General features: G+C 41.5%; 1 protein-coding gene across 1 annotated transcript; it reads right to left on the reverse strand.

Annotated features, from left to right (window-relative positions):
* Positions 1-6,233: 6,233 nt before the first annotated feature.
* LOC129720276 (uncharacterized) lies at positions 6,234-12,497 on the reverse strand. Its single transcript, XM_055671733.1, has one exon. The coding sequence runs from the start codon at positions 12,495-12,497 to the stop codon at positions 6,234-6,236; it is 6,264 nt and encodes a 2,087-aa protein (XP_055527708.1).
* Positions 12,498-25,001: the final 12,504 nt, after the last annotated feature.

Consider the following 25,001-nt stretch of genomic DNA (forward strand, 5'->3'; position numbering starts at 1 on the left):
TGGCCTGTCTCTCAGTTACCAGTGCACAACGCCGACTGTAGCCATATAAACCATGCTCTGCTTACTGCTTCTACATGTCTATGTTAAGAAGGAGGTAAGAGCTTGGCGCACTTGGGCCACGAAGAAATACAACGATTCTCGAATGGTCGTTCCATACCAAGTGATTGACACAGAATGCACAATGTGGAACAATGGAAGGCCGACCATCGGAAAATATCGATTGCCACACGGATGGCTCAAAATCGGATCCCAGACTGGATAAGAGATCTACAAAGGCCATTATCTCTTTGGGCAAATAGCCAGCCGTCTTTCAAGCAGAAGTATATGTAATATACATCTGTGCTACGATATGCCTGAAGCGCAACTATAGACTTGCGAAAAATGGAATCTTGTCCGAAAGTCAGACTGTACTACTGCCACTAATTTTTGCCAAATGTGTCTCCAGATTAGTCTGGGAGTTAAGTGCAAAACTCAGGGAGCTTCACCACCTCAAGAAGGGTATGCTACCTTAAATACCAGCTCTCTGTGGAATCGAGAGAAACGAACATGCCGACAGCTTAGCAATCCAAGGATCTGCTCAGCTATTCTTTGGACCCGAACCATTCCTGAGTACCTTCAAAGCGATATAAGTACGTGGGAAAAGGTAGAAATAGCATCTCAATGACAACATGCGCAGGGTTGCAGACAAGCTAAACAGTTTATCAATCCCAACCCGGCGGTTACCAAAAAACTACTTAGTTTGACTCGTAGTGAACAACGTATCATCACGGGACTCTTCAATGGACACTGCCCTGCTCTTTATCATTCAACGGAAATCGACACCTCTGCAACGCGGAAACTGAATGCTCAGCGCATTTACTTTGCTTTTGCGGAGCTCTTGTTCCATCGAGGTTCAACTTCTTCAGAAGTTACCTCTTAGCTCTATCCTAAGTAACAATTCTATAACTACTTGGTTTCTAACGGTTTTATCACAACAATGAATATTACCAACGGTTTTATGGCGGTTAAACCCGTTTGCCAAAAATAGCAAGTCGTAATGAACACTGATAGCTGTCAATAAAACTCTAATAAAACTTACAATAAAACCGGCAAGAGTCAATGCGATTTTGCTTTATTATTGGTTTTATTATTACTACCTATTGCCTCATAAAACCACGCCAGCTTGCTGTCATATAACATAGAAACCAGTTTTATTGCGGTCATTCAAAATCTAAAAAACTACTAGTTGGCTATGAAAAATATCTCATCAAATTGTAATAAGTGCCCAGTAAAACTTGTAAACAAATATATGCAGGCAATGATATACATACAGGTGAGACAAAAGCGGCTTAGTTGGTTTAGTGTGATGCAGAATTTTGTCGCAGTCTCCGTAAGATGTGTGTAAAATGCTTTAGAGCATCTTGCAGCGCATTTGTGAACTTTGATGACGTAGAACTCCAAAAATCTAATAAAGTAACACGGCAAACTTAGTATTAGTACTTAGTACTGTTCGGTAGTTTTTTTTTAATTTATCGCCAGTTTTGTCTTGTTACGGTTGAAAATAATTTCCTATGTCGTTAAATTATGCGTCCTTAAAAATAAGGAAGGGTAAAGACACTATTGATTTATTTCGAAATATATTCAATATTCAATTAAACTAAGTATGTAGCGTTGCATTTTTTGTGCACCTCTATATTTATATCGTTGATTCCTCATTATCGTCGGTGTGATGTCAGATTTTTCAAAAAATAAAGTTGTCCAGGCCCCAGGGATTTACCATGTTTTTCTCTGATAATACAGGCTCCAACCTTTGTCGCACCTTACAACATATATATCATTGAACTAGGCTTATTGCGGCTACGACTGATACCATCTAATTACCAACCGCGCCATATTGATATTTTTAAAACATTTTGATGGCGCATAAATTTTAAGCGCCTTGTTCTCAAAACGCACGACAAAATTTCATGCGCATATGCTTGAGAGGTACAAAACCTACCAAAAACCCCTCTTTAATTCCTATCTTTCTGCAATATCACCATCAAATAAAATCGATTGTACGAAGATAACCAACACAGGTGAAACATTTCTCCCGCGGCGAGAGATTTCCTTATTAAAAAAAGTGGCGTGATTTTCTGGTGTGTGTGCACAACAAATCAACTTATTACGGTTGCTGTCAAGCAATGAAAAGTTGAATTGGACTTATTGTGGCAAGTAGCAGAGCGCAATAATGCAACCAAACTTATTGCGCTCTCAAAGAGGTAATGCCAGCTGCTTATAGTAAGCGGTACTTTTTCCATATGGTTTTAAAGCAGTTTTTTTGCCATTCTTATAATTGCTTCAATAAGCTTGGCAAGGGTGGGCCACCTGGCTGTAAAGCAAACTTATAGCGGTTATCAGGAGGTTCTGATAGTATTTCTAGTTTTAACAGCAGTTTTGCGAAATTGGTCTTGAAAACCGCTAAAAGAAACAATATGTCTTAAATTGTTACTTGGGATATCAGGTATGCAGTGGTTTCATCGACCATGTAGTACCTAATTGGGCCACAGGTTTGTAACCAACTAGCTCAACTCCATCAATGAGCTCGAGAATCTTGTAATCTATGTAGTACCTGCTACAAAAGACAATCATATTTATCGCAGTGGAACTTTTGCCCAAAGCCTTTCAGGCATATATAAACAAAAAATGACATGGAGAAGTACCTGATAACCCAGGCATTGAAAACAACACTTTGAAGTGTTGTTTAACGGTGAGGAAGGTGATAGAGTTGTCGAGAGGAACAAGAGAGTAATAGGGGAGGATGGACATGTTTGAATCCGCCAACCTTAGACGAAGTAAAAAAAGCTTGCGAGAGTTGAAGAACCACAAAGCCGCTGAGAAGGACAGTTTATCGGCTGAATTTCTCAAAGACGGGAACTACTATGGTATGTAGAAAAACTACCTACGGACTGGTTGGGAAGGCTAACCATAAGAAGAAATACAGACTCGACTATAGCAACTATCGTATCATAACTCTCCTCAATTCTGCATTTGAAACTCACTCTCGCATCCTGTTTCATATACTGAAGCCTGCAGGATACAGTTGTTTGTGAATACCTGTGCGCTTTTCGAGCGGGGAGATCTGAACTGGACCAGATGTTCACTTCGAGACATATTTTTGAATAGTTTCGAGAAAAAAACTTGCAGATATATATCATCTGTTTACAGGCTTCAAAGCGGCGTACGATTCAGGAAAACGCAACGAGTTGTGATAGATTTTGTTTAAACATGGTTTTCCAACAGAACTGTTTAAGCTGAGTCGTGCCCTTCTTGACGGTTTCACACCATCGTGAGGATAGCGGGTGAAATTTGGGACGCGTTTGTGATATTGCACACTGGGAAAAAATTGACCCAGATTCCCACTAAATTAACGCCGCTGAGCTGGCAACTTGAAACATAGTGTTTTTCATGTAAAATTGGTCAACAAATCGATTGCAAATGGTTCCATTCTGTGCAGGGTACGGCAAAGGGTCCATTTTGCCCTTTTTTAACCTAAATTCTCGTGTTTCTGGGTTTACTCTGTCGTGGCAACGATTGCAGCTGATTTTTTTTGTGCAAAAATGAACAAAATCCACGAATACATTAGCGGAAAACTCAATAGAGATATTTCCATTAAGGTCCCACCCCTTGAAATGATATATCGCTTCCCCATTTCATCATAATTTTTTGATTTTTGTGCTGAAACGTATATAGCTACAAACGCTGCTCAGATTACTGTTTAAAAGTGAACTTATCATATGTGAAAATTACAGATAATCTAATGGTGATGGTTTAATTTAGATCAAGGTCTTGGCTGTTCAACATAGCCTCGAAAGGTGTGCAAAAGTGCAGTATCATCATCATGAAGCGTCACATGCTTCTAGGCTCATGGTAACGAACAAGGTTTGTTACGGATTGTATAGCCCGCTCAGGTCCCGCAGTTTACAGAAACGCACGAAATTTGTGCTCCACAGTACGCTGATCTTTCCGATGGCGCAGGTGCGTGAATCACGAGCTGTACAAAATATACAAACACACAAAAAACACAAGAGCTTAGAATAGGTAAAGATAACATTGAGCAGAGACCCGGATAGAGGCCGACGACTTCGAGGCAGACTCTGCACGCGTTAGATTTAACGAAGATGCCCGAGCAGCGGGTGTAAGGCGCAACTGGGGAAAAACAACTCGGCGTAGTGTTCTGGATTCGACAGAGGATCTCTATAATCTGTCGCCATAAAGGTAAGTAAAGTAAGTTTATATGAAGGTTTAAATCATTTCTATTGCAAGACTTCTGCATATAAATCCATGATAGTGATAATTACATGGGTAACCACAGCCTTTTTCTCGATAAAGTTTATTTCCGTAAATCATAGTAGACTACATCTTAAAAACTATTGCTAACATCACAAATATAGTTATGTAATTCGAGTTTTATTATCTTAGGAACATATTTTTTTATGACATAGATACTTTACAGAACTAGTTTCACCTTATATTTTATATACATCATAAGTAAATCATCTTTTGAAAACAGCTTCGTTTGTATCTTATTTTCTGAAATCGGAACAAAAGAGTAATACTTTTGTGTGGCAGCTATTATTATAGACTTTTTGAAAATATTGCTCCATTCTGTTACTCCTTGTTCATATTCTTCATATGATACCCAACTAAATGACATTTTTGATGAATTTTTATTACAATCATACAATTCTTTTGCGCTTGTAATGGGATGTTCATGTTCTTTAGCTAAACTTGCATTTCCTGCCATTCGTTTTAATATGCCACCAATTGCATCGCATGGGCCTTTACCATGAGAAGTCGCAAAAAATGCCACTCTGCATCGACGTTATATTTTGTTGCAAAGTTTTTTCTATTTTTATATTGTGAGGCAGCTCCATCAGACATTAATATCGCTTTTTTCAACTCTATTATTGTTTTCAAAAAACTCATTAATTTGGCAATGAACACCTGAACCGCAACAGTATCATGATGGAGTACTTCCGATATTATGATGAAGCTGATATTCTTAGTTTTTAAATAGTTTATTTGACACGGCACGATACAATTTATGTTTAACTGAGCCAAGTACATTTATTTTTTTCAAATTCTAAATTAGCAGGGAAAAGAGGGAGGCCTTTTTTTTTATTCTCGCGGCCGACTACGAGCTAGTGGAGATTTAAGGTGAGAGGAGGGGTGTTACAATTTTGTTTTTAACTATTTTATATTACAGAATGTATTCATTTGTACGTGGCTAACCAGTGATGTTCTATTTGAGCAGTTTTGGTCTGAGGTGTCTGCGTAAACATAGAGATGCCGAGTCTTCGTTTTAGTGTCTCCAGCCGGGTGTATCATTCTCTTTCAGTTTGTGACAGAAATTGTATTCTAGCAAATAGATAAAAGAAATCAAATTTTAATGCCAGCATTTTTTATAAACCCGTATAGCTGTGTCATTTACTGGAGATCACCGCTTCCCAGAATGTCTCTAACGGGTACGTTCGGTTGTTTTCCTCGGGCCCGAAGGGAATCTATAAGCTCAGACCTAACACCACAGTATTCGGTACACGACCAAACAACATGCTCGATGTCATGGTAGCCATCGCCACAAACGCAGTGATTACTGTCTACAAGCCCTATACGAAAGAGATGCGTGTTTAACGTAAGTCTGGACATCACGCGAATGAAGTCCCGACCTACATCCAACCCCTTGAACCATGCTTTCGTCGATACCTTAGGAAAAATGGAATGTAGCCACCGTCCCAGTTCATCTGAGTTCCATGATGATTGCCAACTGTTGAGTGTTCTCTGACGCAAAATGCTATAAAATTCATCATAAGCAATTTGTTGCTGGAACGGAAATTGTTTCGGACCTCTCAGAGTCGAACTCCTTGTTTTATCGGAGTAAGCTTCAAGCTGTAATTTTTAATTGCTTAATTTTAGGTGTACTTTCACATAAATGTACTTACAAATAATGTCTTCAACGTGTATAGATGTATGTTCCGCAACAATGTTCTTCTTTGCCTAGTGTAGCAGATAAGTAATTTGCAATTGGGGGAATGGATGGAAATAAAAAAAAAACGTCTCTAGCTCACTAATCATTAGTTGCAACTGATCTATGCCTGTCACTTTTGAGTTTAGATCGGGTTGCCAGTTTAGTTTATGTCCGACAATAGGCTTTTTTTTTTATGTCCGACGAATAACCGGTTAAGCACTAAGGGAAATGAAGACGGGGATTTTGTTTACGCCAACATGCCCCCACCCGTATGGCTCGAAGTTTCTTCTGCTGTACCATTCATTTCACGTATGTCTACTAACGCTAGCTTGGTAGCTGGTCTTTCAAAAATTCCCGATTTCGTTTGCACTTTGGCTCGACGGACATGGCCGTCTTTTCCAGGATATACTTCCAAGATTTTGCCTCTAGTCCAACTGTTGCGTACACCCTCATCGACTAGGATGACGAGATCACCGACCTGCAGTGATTTTCTTGCATTAAACCATTTCGTTTGCCTTGCGATAATAGGTAGATATTCCCGAATCCAGCGCCTCCAAAAATTGTCCAGCATCACTTGGGCCAATTTCCAGTTTGAACGCAACGCGAAGCGCACATCGGTCGGCAACGTGGTTGGTTGATTCACTCCTTTCGTACTTAGTAGCAGAAAGTGATTTGGTGTAATCGCTTCTTGCTCAGCATCATCTAATGGTACGTAAGTCAAAGGGCGTGAGTTAACGATGGACTCGGCTTCTATAAGTACAGTTGATAAGGTTTCGTCATTAGGTTTTTTGTGCATCAAAAGAGTACTAAGGGCTGCTTTCACCGATCGGACGAGCCTTTCCCAAGCGCCACCCATGTGAGGAGCGTAGGGGGGGTTGAACTTCCACTGGGTGGTAGTATTTGTGAATGTTTGCGCCAGTTGTTCATTCATCGCATTTAGCTCTATAGACAGTTCGCGGCTGCATCCTTGAAAATTGGTTCCTTGGTCCGAGTAGATCTCTTGCGGTGCACCTCTACGCCCGATAAACCTTCTAATTGCCATTTTACAGGACTCGGTTGAGAGGCTACTAACAATCTCTAAATGAAGGGCTCTCACAGTGAGGCACGTGAACAATGCCACCCACCGTTTTACATCATTGCGACCAAGTCGCACAATAATGGGACCGAAATAGTCTAACCCCACAAATGTAAATGGTCTAACGTAGGGAGTTATCCGAGGCGCTGGGAGTGAGCCCATTCTCGGAATTTCCGGTGCTGCTCGATATACTTTGCACCATGCGCAGCGCCTGCCAACATTTCGCACTCGCACTCTTAGTGCTGGTATGTGATATGTCTGTCTGATTTCGTTTACAACCGTTTCACTATTAGCATGAACAAATTTTCTGTGAAACCAATCGATTAATAAGTCTGTAACGTAATGCTCTTTAGGTAGTATGACGGGGAATTTTACGTCAATTGAAATCCAAGGTGCTTCTCCCAGGCGTCGTTTCATCCTTATAACACCGTCCGTGCCAAACAAAGGAGAAAGTTTATATAGTTTACTTCCTTTCCATATTTGTGTCTGCTGATTAACAGAAAGGTTTAGATTTGTTTGGAGGGTTACCCATTCATCGGAGAAACTTTCTGCTTGAACTAGCCTCCAAATAGCATTTTCTGCGCCAACGAGTTCTTCCCGGTTTATTAGCAGTGATACTGTGTTTGGTGAATCACTAGGGTATCGGCATCGTTGAATAAAACGGCGCGCGTAAGCGACGGCGCGCAATAACCGCTCCCACTTTGAAAAGCGTGAAAATTCCACAACTGGTTTCACAACAACATGCGGATGAACGTAAATTGGTCGTAGCTCCTCAGTAGTGTCTGGAACGTTCATTTTATTTCTAGGCCAGCATTCTTCACCTTTGTACAGGAATTCTGGGCCCCTAAACCACCGACTATCAATGTTCAGACAAGGTCCTTTGCCCCATTTGGTGGCCTCATCCGCTACATTCCATTTCGACTGCACCCATTTCCATTCACCGAGTTCTGTATTTTCTAGAATTTCTCCGATTCGGAAGGCCACAAACTGCGTCCTTTTTCGGGGATCTGCCGCCAACCAAGCCAAGACAGTGTTCGAGTCACTCCACATTACTTTACGTTTGATCTGTAGCGTATGGCTCGACACGATAGATTTCATCAACCTAGTGCCAATAACCGCAGCTTGTAATTCCAAGCGCGGAATAGACAGCGGTTTTAGTGGTGCGACTTTAGTTTTTGCTTGTACCAGGGTACACCGAACTTCATCACCATCAATCACGCGAAAATAAGCTGCTGCAGCATATGATGTCTCACTGGCGTCTACGAACACGTGAAGTTCTAACGTATCATACGTACTGGGGCGGTATCCCGGAAAATAACACCTTTGCACTTTGATGTTTCGCAGATCCTGTAACAGCAAAATCCATTGTTTCCATCGTGGTAGTAATTGCGCTGATATACGATCGTCCCAATCGGTTCCAGCCCTCCATATATCCTGCAGCATTACTTTGCCGTGGATTAGGAAAACTGCCACTAGCCCCAACGGATCGAACACGCTCATGACGAGGCTCAGGACTTCTCTTTTCGTAGGGATTCTCTCACCTAGTAATAGTTGTGCTAGTCCATCTCGCAGCTCGATAGAAAAGGAAAATACGTCTTCTTGAGGCAGCCAGACCATGCCTAAAACCCGTTCAATAGCGTTGGTTTTATCTAGTACGAAGGATTTCATTTTATCTGAATTCTCTCCCCCCACTCGCTCGAGGACTTCTGGAGAACTGGACAGCCAGTGTCTAATTTCAAATCCACCATTAGCATGGACAGTTTTTACATCTGAGACTAGTTGTATTGCTTCATCAACCGTGTCTGTGCTGTCGAGATAGTCGTCGACGTAATGGTTCGCTACCACCGCGGCTGCCGCTACAGGATGAGTTTGGGCGTGTTCGTTGGCATTTAGATTCTTGATATATTGGAGGGAACAAGGTGAGCATGAAGATCCAAATGTGGCCACATCCATCACGAAAACTTTGATGGGAAGTGATGGGTTATCCCTCCACAAAAAGCGTTGAGCTTGGCGGTCTTCTGGTCGAATCAATACCTGGTGAAACATCTCTCTGATGTCCCCGCTTATAGCGATTTGTCTTTGTCGATACCGACTCAAAACTGCTGGAAGCGATGTTAATAAGTCGGGTCCTTTCAGAAGGACTGAATTCAGGGAAACTCCGCGTACCATGGCAGCCGCATCCCAGACTACACGTACCTTTTCCGGTTTTCTCGGATTAATCACCACTCCAAGGGGAAGATACCATACAGGGTTTTGTCCGACATTGGCTAGCTCCCCATCCGAGGCAACATGCGCGTACCCTTTGGACTGGTAGTCTGAAATTTGTTTCCTCACGTTGGCATAAAGCTCTGGAAATTTCGCCAATCGCTTTTCCAAGCAATATAACCGTCGTTCCGCCATAATTTTACTATTCGGGAGTACCACTTGGTCAAATTTCCACAGAAGGCCAGTTTGAAATCTTCCGCTTGAGGTTCGGGTTGTGGTGGCTTTAAGTATAGCCCTGGCACGTTTGTCATTTGCCGATTCTATTGCATTGTCGTGCGAAACCCCGGCACCTTCTACAGCAAAAAATTGCTTTACCAGTTCATGTAACTGCTGATCGTACGTGTGTGCGCATATATGAAAAATGTGTGAAGGTACAGGGTTATCTAATTTGTTGGCGTTCCCGAATAATACCCACCCTAACCGCGTTTTCGTCGCTACCGGTTCATTCTTCCTGCCTTCTCGTAGCTCAAGTGTAGTCTTCATTCTGGTATTATCCAGGCCAATCAAAATTCCAGGAGATGCTTCGCTATAACTTTTTATCGGCAATCCCTGCAGGTGAGGAAAAACGCGTTCAAAGTCTTCGAACTTGATTGATTGACGAGGTAAACCCAAGCTGTTTATCGTACGAACACCATTCAAAGCGTACCGTTGGCCTGATTCGTTTCCGGATATAAAAAGTTGCACACGACGAGAGTTCACTTCGGTTCGCTTCACTCCATTCGTCCACTGCATGCAGAGGGGGTCTGCAGGACCGGCTAGTCCCAATTTGTCGGCAATCGACTTTTCTACTAAAGTAGAATCTGATCCGCTGTCCAGAAAGGCTAGAGTTGCGACAGATTTTCCATTTCCATGTAATGTTACCGGAATCATACGGAAGAGTGTCTGTAGAGGCGCATTATGATGGACGGCGACTGTTCCCGCCCTGGAATACACATTTTCTGCTTGCTCGGTAGAATGAAGCAAACGATGGTGGCGTTGCTGACATCCATTTACGCCACAAAGGGGAGCTTTGCAAGGCCACCTTCCGTGAGGGAACAAGCACCGTCTACAGAGATGTAAGTCTGTTACGATCTTCCACCGATCAGCTAGGCAACTTTGATGAAACACGGTACAGTCTTTTGGCTTATGACCAACATCCTGGCATACCATACATGGGCGCTCGCTTCTAGCCGTTTGCCTTTTTGATTCATCGACATTTGTATATTCCCGATCGGTGACGTTTTCCAACGTATGGGGATTGACAAAGGCTTTTCCATTATGTCGCTCTGTGCGTTGTGCACACGGCTCCACTACGGACGTAACGCTGCTGGCGGCCGAAACAATCACGCTCATATATTCCGCAAAGATACGGAGGTCTACAACTGGATACCGCTGCTTAGTCAATGCCCAGTCGAGCTTTATGTTGGCTGGCAATTTATCGACCAATTCTTGTAGTAAAGTGGGGTTTGCCAAATGCGCTTCTTGGCCAGTGTTTACCAGATGGGCACAAAGGTTCCTTACAACAAGTCCGAAATTTATTAGCGTTGCTAATTTTTCCGGTTTGGGAGCTGGAGTGGCTCGAACTTCGTTAAGTAACGAATTTATTATGGCATCCGGGCGACCGAACAGTGTCTGCAAAGTATTAATCACCTCAGGCACATGTGACGGATGAAGTAGAAAACAGCTGACAGCTTTCCTAGCCTCTCCTTTGATGCATCGCTGCAATCGTACGAGGTTTTCAGCATCTGTGAACCCACACATTTCAGTTGAACCTATGTAACTATTCCAAAAGAGTGCCCATTCGGCTGGGTCGCCAGAAAACGAGGGAAGGTCCTTCGAGACGACTTGTCGAGCTGCTATTTGCTGAGCGGTCGGTCCTGTAGGCGATCGCGTGGCTGGGTTGGTAGCTTGGGGAACCGAAAATATGGGAGTTTGGTAGCTCGGAACACTTTTAACAAACGGGCGATTCAGAGACGTATTGTTCGACCATGCGTTTATCGAGGGTAACGACGAAGGGGGAAGGGCGGATACTGCAACTGCAGTCAACGGAGTGTTTGAAACCGTAACAGAATTACAGTTCCAACCCATCGGAGGAACTGAACCAGTACCAGCATAACATGACTGAGCAGGCCAAATCGGTTGTGTATTATAGCGTAACCCAGTATTGTTAAACACATAATTCGCCCTATAATCTGCAGCTACGTTTTGATAACCTACAGGCCCTATACTCGTGTAATTTTCGTGTACAATATCATTGTGTAATTTTAAACCACCACTAAACTGATTGTTTGCTGCTGTAGACAGCGCCGTTGCCGGTGACGTTGTAGCGGTCTCTGCAATTAACTGCTGGGAGGCACCACGTCCGATTGTGCTTTGTGTCGTCGGCTGAACAGCAACTGTATCCTTGATCGCGGTGAGAGCTGTCACCACCGACTGATGTTGTGTAACTTCTTCATTAACCTTGTTGGAATGTGGAGTCGATTGGGCTGGGATCGATGCCACTAAAGGAGAAACCAGATGATCGCCGCATAGGTTATTCGAGCTTTCGGAAGTCGGTACTAGTGCCGCGGGTTCTACAGCTTGTGACGTGGGCCCAGTGGATTGACTAATACCAGTATTGGTGCCCAGGGTCACATCGGTTCTACTGTTAACCCAATCTTGAACTTTGCCGGTGTTTAGTACTGCACTACGCCGACTGCGCACACTTGAACTTTCACTGTCTTCGTCCAATTGTAACTGGAGCAGTTCATATTTCTTTTTGATGAATTCTGCCTCCAACGATAGCCTGTCAGCAATTGCCTTATTTTTCCTCTCTCTTTCCAACTTTAGGGCCTTCTCTTGCATTTCTTTTTCCTGAGACTCTCTTTCTGTCATAACCTGAGCTTTTAACTCCTTCTCCTCAGCTAGGCGCTCCAATTCGAGTTGAATTCGTGCCTCACGGGTACTAGCGGTGGTTGATCTCGAGGTGGACAAAGAACGAGGAGCTCTTGGAACGCAATTTTGACAATAGTAGCTTCGACTTTCATTAGCGATGCTATCAGTCACGCCAGCACAAAAGAAATGATCCCAGGCATTGCACCCATCACACTGGACCATCTTGTCCAGCTCGTCAGGCAGGTTGCACACTTTGCAATGGCGATCATTGCTGCTTGCATCAGATGGATCAGTGGCATTAACGTGTGATTCCGCCATTTTGTTTTATTAACGCAATAACGCCGGTAATGCGAATTAATTATTTCTTGAAGTTTTGTTGCTGGAACGGAAATTGTTTCGGACCTCTCAGAGTCGAACTCCTTGTTTTATCGGAGTAAGCTTCAAGCTGTAATTTTTAATTGCTTAATTTTAGGTGTACTTTCACATAAATGTACTTACAAATAATGTCTTCAACGTGTATAGATGTATGTTCCGCAACAATGTTCTTCTTTGCCTAGTGTAGCAGATAAGTAATTTGCAATTGGGGGAATGGATGGAAATAAAAAAAAAACGTCTCTAGCTCACTAATCATTAGTTGCAACTGATCTATGCCTGTCACTTTTGAGTTTAGATCGGGTTGCCAGTTTAGTTTATGTCCGACAATAGGCTTTTTTTTCTATGTCCGACGAATAACCGGTTAAGCACTAAGGGAAATGAAGACGGGGATTTTGTTTACGCCAACACAATTGGTCTTACATAAATATCGCCATCAATAGCACCCACCTTAGCTAAAGCGTCAGCCTTTTCATTGCCCGGAATGGAACAATGAGAAGGGACCCACGCTAAGGTAACCCGGTAATTTTTATCTGTTAAAGCACCTAAAAACCGCCGTATTTTCCCCAGGAAATACAGGGTGTGCTTCACAGTCTTCATCGATCGCAGAGCCTCAATGACACTGAGACTGTCTGTGAAGATGAAGTTGTGGTCTATGGGCAGGGTTTCGATGATCCCCAGAGAGTACTGAATGGCAGCAAGTTCTGCGACGTGCACGGAAGCAGGAGCATCGAGTTTGTAGGAGGCGGTAAAATTTTCGTGGAAAACACCGAAGCCAGTGGACTCATCTAGATTAGATCCGTCAGTGTAAAACCTTTTATCATAACTAACATGTTTAAACTTATTGGAAAAATTTTTAGGGATCTCTTGGGGTCGCAATTGATCCGGGATACCAGAAATGTCTTGTTTCATGGTGGTGTCGAAGAATATAGCATTATTAGAAGTATCTAAAAGTGCGACATTGGAAGAGTCGTATGAAGAAGGATTAATATCTTGAGCCATATAGTCAAAATATAAAGACATAAATCTGGATTGAGATTGAAGGTCGACCAACCTCTCGAAATTTTCAATTACTAATGGGTTCATAACTGTGCATCGAATTAGCAACCGGTAAGAGAGATTCCAAAAACGATGTTTCAACGGAAGAATACCCGCTAGCACTTCAAGACTCATCGTATGGGTCGACTGCATGCAACCTAAGGCAATACGCAAACAACGATATTGTATTCGTTCCAGTTTGATCAAATGTGTGTTTGCTGCGGAGCGGAAGCAGAAACACCCGTACTCAATTACAGACAATATCGTTGTTTGGTAAAGCCTTAGAAGGTCTCCTGGGTGGGCACCCCACCAGGTTCCGGTAATCGTACGAAGAAAATTAATCCTCTGTTGGCATTTTCGTGTCAGATACCTAATATGGCAAGCCCAGGTGCATTTAGAGTCGAACCAGACCCCGAAATATTTAGCGACTAAAACCTGAATGATTGTTTTACCCGTTTGTAGGAGCTGCAGCTGAGCTGGGTTATACTTCCTAGAAAAAACGACCAGCTCAGTTTTCTCCGGAGAGAATTCGATACCCAGCTTAAGAGCCCATTCAGACAAATTGTTTAATGTATCTTGCAATGGTCCTTGCAGATCGTTAGCCTCGCTTCCAGTAATGGATACAACGCTCCGCGTCTGCAAGTTGCCGTAGCGTGCATGAATTTGCAAGACATTTATCGATGTCATTGACGTAAAAATTATATAAGAGAGGGCTTAAACATGAGCCCTGGGGAAGACCCATGTAACTAATTCGGGAAGTTGTCGAATCACCATGTGAGAAATACATATGCTTTTCTGACAACAAATTGAGCAAAAAATTATTCAAATTTGATGAAAGTCCCTGCGAATGAAGTTTCTCGGTTAAAACTTCAACAGAGACAGAGTCAAAAGCCCCCTTAATGTCCAAGAATACAGAAGCCATTTGCTCTTTTCGAGCAAAGGCGAGTTGAATTTCGGTAGAAAGCAACGCTAGGCAATCGTTCGTTCCTTTGCCCCGGCGAAAGCCAAATTGAGTATCTGAAAGTAAACCATTTGTTTCGACCCATTTGTCTAACCGTAAGAGGATCATTTTCTCCATTAATTTCCGGAGGCAAGAGAGCATAGCAATCGGCCTATAAGAATTGTGATCAGAGGCGGGTTTTCCGGGTTTTTGAATAGCAATGACTTTTACCTCCCTCCAGTCGTGCGGAACAATGTTTAGCTCAAGGAACTTGTTGAACAAGTTCAACAAGCGTCTTTTTGCAAAGTCGGGTAGATTCTTCAACAAGTTGAATTTAATTCTATCCAGCCCTGGAGCTTTATATTGCACGAGTGGAGAGCCATTGAAAATTCCAACATCGAAAATGGAGGCTCTTCCGTAGTTACTATAAACGCGTCGCGAAAGGTCTTCTGTTCGGGGACAGAGTCCGGACAGACCTTTTTGGCGAAATCGAGTATCCAGCGATCTGAATACTCCTCGGACTCATTCGAAACGTTACGATTCCGCATGCGCCTGGCGGTATCCCAAAGAGTGCTCATCGCTGTTTCCCTCGACAACACGTTCACAAACCGCCGCCAGTATCCGCGTTTTTTTGCTTTTATCAAGCTCTTCATTCGTCTATCCAGTACATCGTACTTTCGGAGCGAATCGATAGTGCCTTGTTCTCGGAAGGCCAAATACACCGAGGACCTCCGCGCGCACAGGTCTGAGCCCTCTTTGTCCCACCACTTGGAGGGAGGGCGCCGTCTAATCGTTACCCCGGGTATCGGTTTCGTCTGAGCTTGAGTCGCGGCGTCGATGATCAAGCCAGAAAGGAACGCGTATTCTTCCTCCGGAGGAAGTTCCACGTGGGACTCGGTTCTTTGCGATGTTATGGTCTCATAGGACTTCCAATCAATGTTACGTGTGAGGTCATACGCAATATTGATTGGATCCGTTGAAGTTGACCCATTAGCAATTGAGAAAACGATTGGTAGGTGATCACTACCGTGGGGAGCATTGATTACTTTCCACTGGCAATCTAACGCTAGTGAAGTCGAGCAAAGGAATAGGTCGAGTACGCTTTCGCGTGCTGGAGGATTAAGTACACGTGTCGCTTCCCCAGTGTCATATTGAAGTCGTCGATTAAGTTACAGATTAAAGAAGATCGGTTGTCGTCGTACAGCGACCCCCATAGCGAACAGTGAGAATTAAAATCTCCCAATATGAAAAAAGGCGCGGGAAGCAACTCTGCTATATCAGTGAGATGCCTCTGTTCAATCCGCGCGGATGGAGAATATATAACGAAACAAGGCATAGGTCTTTTCCATTCATATTCGTTTGAATGGCAACGACTTCAATATTCGAGATCGAGGGGAGGTCGATTCTGAAGAAGGAATAGCACTTTTTAATCCCTAAAAGTACCCCTCCGCCGTGTGAGTCTCGATCTCGACGAATAATGTTAAAATCGTGGGAATTGAGTTGATCGTTTGAATTGAGAAAGGTTTCACAGAGCGCAAATGCGTCACAATTGTATGTATTTATTAAATGAGAAAATAGATCGAATTTGGGGATGATACTTCTGCAATTCCACTGTAATACAGTGATAAAATTCCTAACCTCTTTCGCCGTATTAGTCATCGAAAAATATGATAGCTGAAATCAGGGGCCAAGTTGCTGCTAGTTGCTTCAAAAAGGTTTTCACTGTAGGGAGAAGGGCAAGAAGAATATTTTGTAGGGGATCTGGTATGTTGAATGTTTTAATATCCAGTCCACAATATCAGAAAATTTTATGAACCCTGTTTCTTTTTTATCTTCTGATCGAGAAATGGGTGCACGAGGGGTTTTTGGTGCCCCAGGAAGCGGTGGGTACTCCTGGTTTGATTTAAAATTAAAACCGGGAGGTACTTGCTTCGGTTTTTCTTCACCGCTTCCTTTTTGTGTTGGCTTATTGGTTATTCCGCTAGGGGTTATCTTGCGACCTTTGCGAGAAAGATTAGGAGAGTTGATCATTCTCCTCTTCCTAGATCCTCCTGGCATGGCATAAGAACACCCTTCGACGGGATCGTCAGATGTACCCTCATCGGTTGGCAAAAAGGAAAAGATGTTTCCTGTCGAGGGTGGCTCAGCACTCTTCAGCATTTCTGCGAAAGAGCGCTTTGATCGTTCCTTGAGGGAGCGCTTAATTTTTTCCTCGCGCTGTTTGTACGCGGGACACGCCGAGAGGTCATGCCGAGTTCCCTCGCAGTAAAGACACTTTTCAGTATTCTCACTGCAAGCGGTCTCAGCATGATTGCCTCCGCACTTGCTGCAGCGTGCCTTGTTGCAGCAGTGGGTGGCTGTAGGACCTAACTGCTTGCAGTTTTGGCAATGCATGACCCGCATGTTATCGCGCAGCACAAGAACTTATCGACAAAAAAAAAAAACACCCGTACGATAACTCGTGTATTGTTATTTTGTCAACTCAAACGGAGATGAACAATTTACGTCTAATCGAGACGAAAGCAAAACAACGAATGGCTGATATTCTTAAGTGTTCCAGATTCTGAATAGTAAACAACGAAGGGATGAATGGTGACTTGACTATCATTCCAATAACTACACGAATCACAAATTGATAAAGACGTATCAAAATGAGCTTGACTGTTCAATATTTTTAATTTTGCAATAACGTTTTCGTTTAATTTGCGTAAGCTTGATGAGCACCGATGATCAGGAAAGGGTTTACAGCATTTGAGCTTGGTGTATTCCATTTTCACTTTATTCATCTTCACAAAATGCAAACCGTTACTAACACATCTGGAATAGTGCAATCGTATTTATATACGAAAACAGATATTATAGGTGACCCGGTAGTTATTGGTTGCGTACTTCACAAACAGTTATTATTAGTAAACAAGTAGGTAGTGTTGCACGACAAACATATTATTTTATAAAACATTTTTATAAAACATTCGAACAAACTGATGATGTATATAAAATATAAGGTGAAACTAGTTCTGTAAAGTATCTATGTCATAAAAAAATGTGTTCCTAAGATAATAAAACTCGAAAACAAATATTTGATTCTTATATATATTTATATCACTTAGAACATTTAACTCTATTCTTGAGAACCGTTCGCTCAATCGTTTTGTTGTCAAAGAATGAATTGTTTATTTTTGATGAGGCATTCCAATGAACGTATGGTTTTTGCTGGAGAACCAAGGACAAATTAAAAAAAACGTGTATTTTCCGAAATAATAATAATTTATTGAGCTTAAATTTAAAATAACTCGAAAACCGATGCCTTTAGAATGTTTACTACCAAGAGCTTTTTGATTCAAAATGACTCTCTGCATCTTTTAAGGTCATCAGAATACAAATATTTGAAAAATGTTTAAATTAGAATTTTTATAAAAAAATTAATCTACCATAGAAAATGTCAACCTTTTGTTGCAATTGTTGGATGTCTGATTTGTTTTTTATTTCCATGTACAATTTCATGTCATCGGCATATATCAATATTTTGAGACGATTCAACACAAGGGTAACGTCAAAAACAAATATAATGAAGAGTAAAGGGCCTAAATGGGAGCCTTGTGGAACTCCAGATGTCACTTTTACTGGTACAGAAAGGTGTCCCTTAAACCTAACCGTTTGTGTCCTATTCGTCAAATAAGATTCAATCCATCTAAGTAGGCCTGACTCAAATCCCGTTTTTTTTTTATTTGAACATCAGCATGGAAATATCTACTCTGTCAAATACTTTACTAGAATCCGTGTTTGGAGTTTCCACGAAGTTGCCTCTGTCCATAGACGCAAGGGAGAAATCAACAAATTCAAGCCAGTTGGTAGCCGTCGACCTTCTTTTTAAAAAACCAAGTTGGTTACACGTTATGCGGTTCTTTACCTGATTAAATATTTTTTGGTTTACGATAGCTTGAAAAAGTTTGGGAATACATGATATCCTTGCAATACCACGGTAGTTTTTGATATCAGATCGGTATAAGAAAAGATTTTTTACAGATCGATGGAAATTCTCCGGACGTAAGAGATAAGTTGAAAAGCCAAAACAAGGGTTTTACGAAGGCAAGAGCAAGATTTTTCATAAGTGAGGGTGGAATTCCATCTGGACCTGGACCTTCAGGAGCGTCCAGTTCTTTTAGTGTTGCGAGGATTTTTTGAACAGTTATTTGCTTAATAGATACGTTATTTATTTTTTCTTAAAACTCAAACTGGAAAAAATGAAAGATTATAGCTTTTCAACAATTGCCTAAATGAATTTTCTCGTAAGCCAACGTAGAAGCGACGAACTCGGCGAGCACTTACTGTGCGGCATTTCGACGCACTTTTGCATACATTAGTGGTCCAAATTTCACAGGAATGGTTTAAAAGCTAAATTCTCTTTGGGGCAACTTATTTGAGAATTAGGGCAACAACGCTATTGTCGACCAGTATCATCATTTCAGTAAAATGTTGTTTGATGATACACATATTGATTTTGACATTTGATATATTTGTACGTTTGTCACTAGCATTAGAAATCTACTAGTCTCAACGTTACATACTTATTTTAGTTTTAACGGAGTATAGATTACGTCTTTCTTAACTGCATTATTGAAGTAAGACGCAATCCTATGTAAAGAGAGTAAATTCAAATTCAAACGGTGTATTTTTCTTTATATTTTGTGTATTACACATCTTCATAATTTGAATAAAGCACCTGATTATCTGTTGGAAAAGATGAGAAACCATTTGCACTTTTGAGAAACAAATTGCCTTTATTCCTTAAAAATTATAATAGTTACTTCGATTAAGTGCAGTAAAGTTCTTTTTACTCGATTTTACGTACCGTGCAAAAAAATCGTGTAAGAAAACCGCGTTATTTGGCAAAACGTCGCACTATGGGGCAGAACCCAGAAAAGTCGCGACAAAACTCAAAAAAACGAAATTCAATGCCTCATTTTATTTTCGACTTGCAGTAGACATGTTATCGACTGGAAATCATGCTAATTTACTTTGGAAAATAATTTAGAAAATGTGCTATAATATTGTGAAAGTGAGGATTTACAAGGCTTGTAAAATGGAAGAAAAAATGTTCACAGATATTTTCCAGTAGGGCATGCAAATACTTAGAAATTAATTAGCTAACTCATATGATCCTCATCAAATAGAGTATAAACTAAGGAAGGAAGCATAGTATGTAAAACAAGTTTTTTTTCGTAATTTTTCCTCATTTTCGGCAATATGAAAAACATAAAGTTCTACGTTGCTTTACTATGACACTATTATTGTAATAAAATACAAGGTATTGGCTAGTACTAAACCAAAAATCAACTGCTACTAGTTGCGACTTACCGGGTAATTCGAGTTTTCGCAACGATTGTTCTCATGCCAATTCATGTAAAAAATCGTTAATCAGCAGGGCTCGTATCGATGTTTTTCCTACAATAGGCTTTGCTAAATGCCGGTGTATGCAACACGACCATAATTGTGTTCGGGGGTATTTCAAAACTGACGTCCAGTAGTATGAAGACCCCTCAGAAATAATTATTAGTACTACGAAACAGTTTGTTATTGGATGAACAGTGTCTTAAACAAAAGTAAGCGTTTAGTATCTATTCCAAATGGAATAAAATATAACAAGAGGGGCTCTTAGAAAGGGAACATGACCAACTAATCTTTAATTGAACAATGTTCCTATTTGAAATATTTTGTCACAAACAATAACATTAAAATTACATTTTATATTCTTTCTCAAAATGATGACAAAGGTTGGCAAAAAGCTATATAAAGGCAACTACAAACTTCCATTAATTCATTTGATGATGACTCGGAAATTCAAATATATCTGAAATTGAAACAAATGTACTTAAGTTCCAGCTAAGATTCATTACTGAAATTTTGGGTTTATGAATAATGAAAATAATTTTATCTCGTTATCGGTCCGTCCTACAGTTGTAATATGTTCGACAACTTTATGTCAATTGATGATATAAACAACTTTCCCGAAGAAACAAAATGGCTAGCACAATTTATTCAGAAGATAGATGTCAGCGCCATCTGTAGAAACAAAATTAAAGCTGCCTGAATCCATTTTTCAAAAAGATGTTTTTATGGTGAACAACATTGCCGAAGACATGAAAACTGTGGAAACAATTGTTAAGGAGTTATGAGGTTTTGTCGCGCCAACGGACCAATTTGCCCCACTGTGCGTCGTAAATAAACCGCGTTGTTTGGGAAAACGTCGTAAAAAAGAACCATGTAAAATAAAACCGTGTAAAAAAAAGACTTTACTGTAATTCAAAATTTAAGCAATTTTTATTTCGAACTGGATCGATAATTAGTGAAATTAGTTTCTCACAAAATCTATAGGAGATACCCAGAAGAATACTGGGGAATTAATACTGGGGGTCGTTTTGAGACAAAATGGTTAGAAACTGTTTTGTGCGTATAAATATTTTTAATTCAGCTCCAGTTCCAACGGAAATATACAAACGGTAATTATCTCGATGAACTACTTCGATTTGCCAATAGCAGCACTTGCTGAGATATTATAAAAATGCAACCTCCTGGTCCAGATCCGGATTAGTGCTCTGACTGTTCTGAATTCCAGGAATTATAAAACAATTATCACGCTACAATAATTAGATTAAACGCTATAATTCCGTGTCTAATAACAAACCTGATGCTTTTATAATGGGCGCCTGCACCTGCCAACCAGATTTAATGCTAACCTTTCCACGGCTTATGGTTAGGTTTGTTTGTCAATAGACTGCTATTTTCCTCTATTGCGATGCTATCGATTGCCGCAATTTGTTATATCCGCTTCTCGGTGCAAGGCCATTTTGATTCGATTCTCCGGTGTGATGGCAGGGGAAAAATTTGCGCAACTTTTTTCCGCTTCTGTTAATGTTCTGTCAATGCTCGCCCGGCTTGGCTAGACAGACACGCTTGATTGTGGAGATTGTGGAGGGATGCAATTGCAAATAATTTGTTCGTGCGCATGTCACATTCTGTGGCCGAGCTTTGATGCACCATCCACCAGCTGTGAGTAGTGAGCTGCCCACCTACCAGCCGGAGCGGATTGTTATGATTGAACGGAGGCCGCTTCTTGGATCGATATATTTTAAATTGAGTTATGAAAATAGTTGCCCCGATTGATGCAATTGCGGACGATTATCTCTTCAGCGTTCGTAATTGTTGGAAGGGGATTGCATTTCCTGGCTGAGAAGGTGACGATTGTATACTCTTTACCTTCGATTTAAAACACCTTGTGTGTGATATGTAGCAGATCTATCATGAAATTCTCTTAAATTACTTGAAGTAAAGTTAGGGAATCTTCACTTAATATGGAAATATTCACTAACGACGCAAATGGCAGAAAAGAAAAGAAAAACAACTTTACTTTCGAATTTAAGGCAGTATTTGGCAAATTATTTATCGCCGACTTACGGCATAAACCGACCAAATTCCATGCACCATAAACATAAACACTCGCCCAATAAACGTTTTTCGTCGAATGCTCGAATTCCACAGCCTTCGCGCAGACGACACTCTTCAGCCTAGCTGACAGTCGGATCGGCCAGACATGACATCAGTATGCGGCAAGTGTTTTTGGTGTTGATTTTCCGAGGTGCCGTCGTTAGATGACATTGTTTGAAAATTTAGCATTCCAACCTCCATTTTCGTGCGGGCTGCTGCTTGATGCCCGGCTACTTTCGATCGATCACCGAACGACACCAGACGACACCCGAACGAAAGATGCCACCGCAAATTCCAAACCGGTCACCAGCGAAACAATCAAGACGGCTTGTATGTTTGGCATCCGGCTTTGATTTGACATCTAGCGTCAAGCCGTGATGTTTGGTGTTTCAAAATTTAAAATAAGCGTCGAATTCCATTCCAATTTGGTAAAAGAATCATCGACAGACGGTATTCACGATTTAGTTGATTTTGGAAAATGAGTTTCGAAACTACTACGCACCTGCTGAATTGTACTATATCGACCACCCACAGCTTTCTCGTTACCATATTATGCTTTACCCTGGAGCGGCAAAGGAGGAAAAAATCCATCAACGGAAACTCAATCCATGTATTGCACCGTCATGGCACGGTGTGTCCCCATGGCGGTGTAATTTCCACAGGTTGCAATTGTGACGTGTACCGACCACTCCGTAGCCCATAAATATTTGCATAACATGTCCACTGCCCGGCTGTCGTGACAGTTCATTCCAGCATAACTCAAACGCGCTGCATGGCTTGCGCGAAAAAGCACTAGCCGTCCAATACAAAAAAAAAAAACAAGAAAACAAACAAACACACACACATGGGCCATTCAGAAGCATGCGCTACTGCAACTATCTGCATACGGGCAAGCAGAGATCCCAAAACGCAACATCTCACGAGAATTTATCTCATGTTTCAATTTTATAGATCTATTCTCCGATGCAGAAATTGATGGTCCCATGCGCATTTTGAATAGCATTTTCACATGTCTCGCACATTTCACGTTTCCCGTGGAGATGGGAGCGGCTGGAAGGTCCTGGGGAACACACCTGGCATACAGGGTAATTTTATTGTCGACTTCATTGTTTTGTTTTGCATAAATTTTCGTTGATCTATGAGTTTATCGCCACTTTTGCGTCCCGGTATATTCTTTGAGGAAGGACAGAATCGCACTGACTTTTTCCGGAGCCTTTCCAATCCAATATGGTCTGCGGTCATCACTCGGAGCTGATGGTCATTTGAATAACTCCCGCGTCAACGGATGGGATTTATCTGATTTATCACCTGTTTAGAAATGGCGCGTTCATTGGGAGATTAACGATAAATGTCGCGATTGACATCGAGAGTCGGATAGGGTGACCACAACCCACATCGCGGAGTGTGCTTGAGAGCAGAAATCAAACTCGGTTCAGCCGCCGAAACACCTTTGGACACATCATTCGAACGATCATCGAGTATTGTATTGACCGCAGGCGGTGACGTGCTGATCTGTAACATAGCTTCCGCACCGTCTATGTTCCGGGACGTGCAAGTTAATCGCTGTGCGCCTCTTGATTCAGTGGGGATCCTTCTGGCTCAGCCGTTCATGTATGCAAATCCGATCGCGGTTGGTTGATCGTCGTTGTGGGAACGACGGGCAAAAAGGTCCACAATGAATAGTGTTTGTACTGTGTACTGGTTTGAAATGCAGATTCCGTGGCATTTTTTCGTGTTTCCATGAATAATAAAATACATTCTCTAACATTGTTTTCGTGTAAATTACACCACCAAAGCCTGGACGTGGTCGGTGCAGTATGCTCTAACTAAAAAAAACGTTATCGAACGGACGAGTTTCCCCGCATGCTCTGGAATATCCGAACCCGGTGACGGTGTGATGCATTCCGAGATAAGTGGAAGGTGCGAGAAGTACGATGATATCACATATCCTGGTGCCGCCGAGAGGAAACTGTGCACTGGAACGTAGCGCTCGATTCGGTTCTGTTTTATCGTCGTGACTTTATCTGCACGAATTTCGCTCGTAGCTTAATGTGAGCCAGCCAGCGGATGAACTCTGAAGAATGCTGAAAGATTGTTTTCCTATTGTGTGCGCATTTTAGACGACTTTGTGTGTAATTTGGAGTAAAGAAGACATGTAGCTTCGGGGCGGTGGAGTAACCTTTTCCGAAGACTTTGTTGCATGTGCTTTGTCGGATTGGAGAAGCGTAGAATGGGCATGCTAATAGATACATTAGTATGCAGCGAATTGAAGCTTGTTTATTAGAAAATTAGGCAAAGCTCAACTTCCCATAGAGCATAATCATTGAAAAATATCTCATTGTGTGCACTATTAGTTCGTTTTTTATATAAACTGCCAGAAAGAAATGAATTTCATACTAAAGTGTTTTTTAATTCAATGCTGCTTTATGGTGGATTGACTCTATACCGTTATTTTTTTTATCTATTATCAATTCTATTTCATTTTCTTCTTGGATACAAAGCTATAATGGTTATTGGTGTCTTTATTTAGATTTCGAAATTTCGTGAGCTATCAGCTCTTAGATGATTTTTTCAGAACTAAGACTTAAATTGGAGGTGTTTCTGCGAGGTTGAAGAATCCGCTTTAACAAGCGGGTGGTCGAGGGTTCGAATCTCAGTAGAACCAGGCCATTCGTTGTTAAAGTACTTCAAAGCATGGGTTTATTATAGGGCTTCCTTACACTCACTCTTCCTTCACATTGATTTCTACAAAACCTCGCTAAAACATTACCTCTTGGCAAAAATAAGATTTTCTCCTAATAACACTGACCAAGGGGACTTTTAGTTGGAACCTCTACAGAGAGAGGCAACGTGTTTCGGATCAGTCAAAAGAAATTTACGCTCGAAATTGATAATAATAATTGCGGAATATACTAGGCATCCACACAACAGATCAATGTTCCTGGTCGTGTATGTTATTTGTATGCATGTTGGGCTATGACCTGACC

The sequence above is a fragment of the Wyeomyia smithii genome, chromosome 2 (assembly GCF_029784165.1).
Source record: "Wyeomyia smithii strain HCP4-BCI-WySm-NY-G18 chromosome 2, ASM2978416v1, whole genome shotgun sequence".
Classification (NCBI taxonomy): domain Eukaryota; kingdom Metazoa; phylum Arthropoda; class Insecta; order Diptera; family Culicidae; genus Wyeomyia; species Wyeomyia smithii.

What these genes read in the sequence shown, in the direction of transcription:
- LOC129720276 (XM_055671733.1), bottom strand. Translation starts at nt 12,497, where the DNA reads ATGGCGGAATCACACGTTAATGCCACTGATCCATCTGATGCAAGCAGC.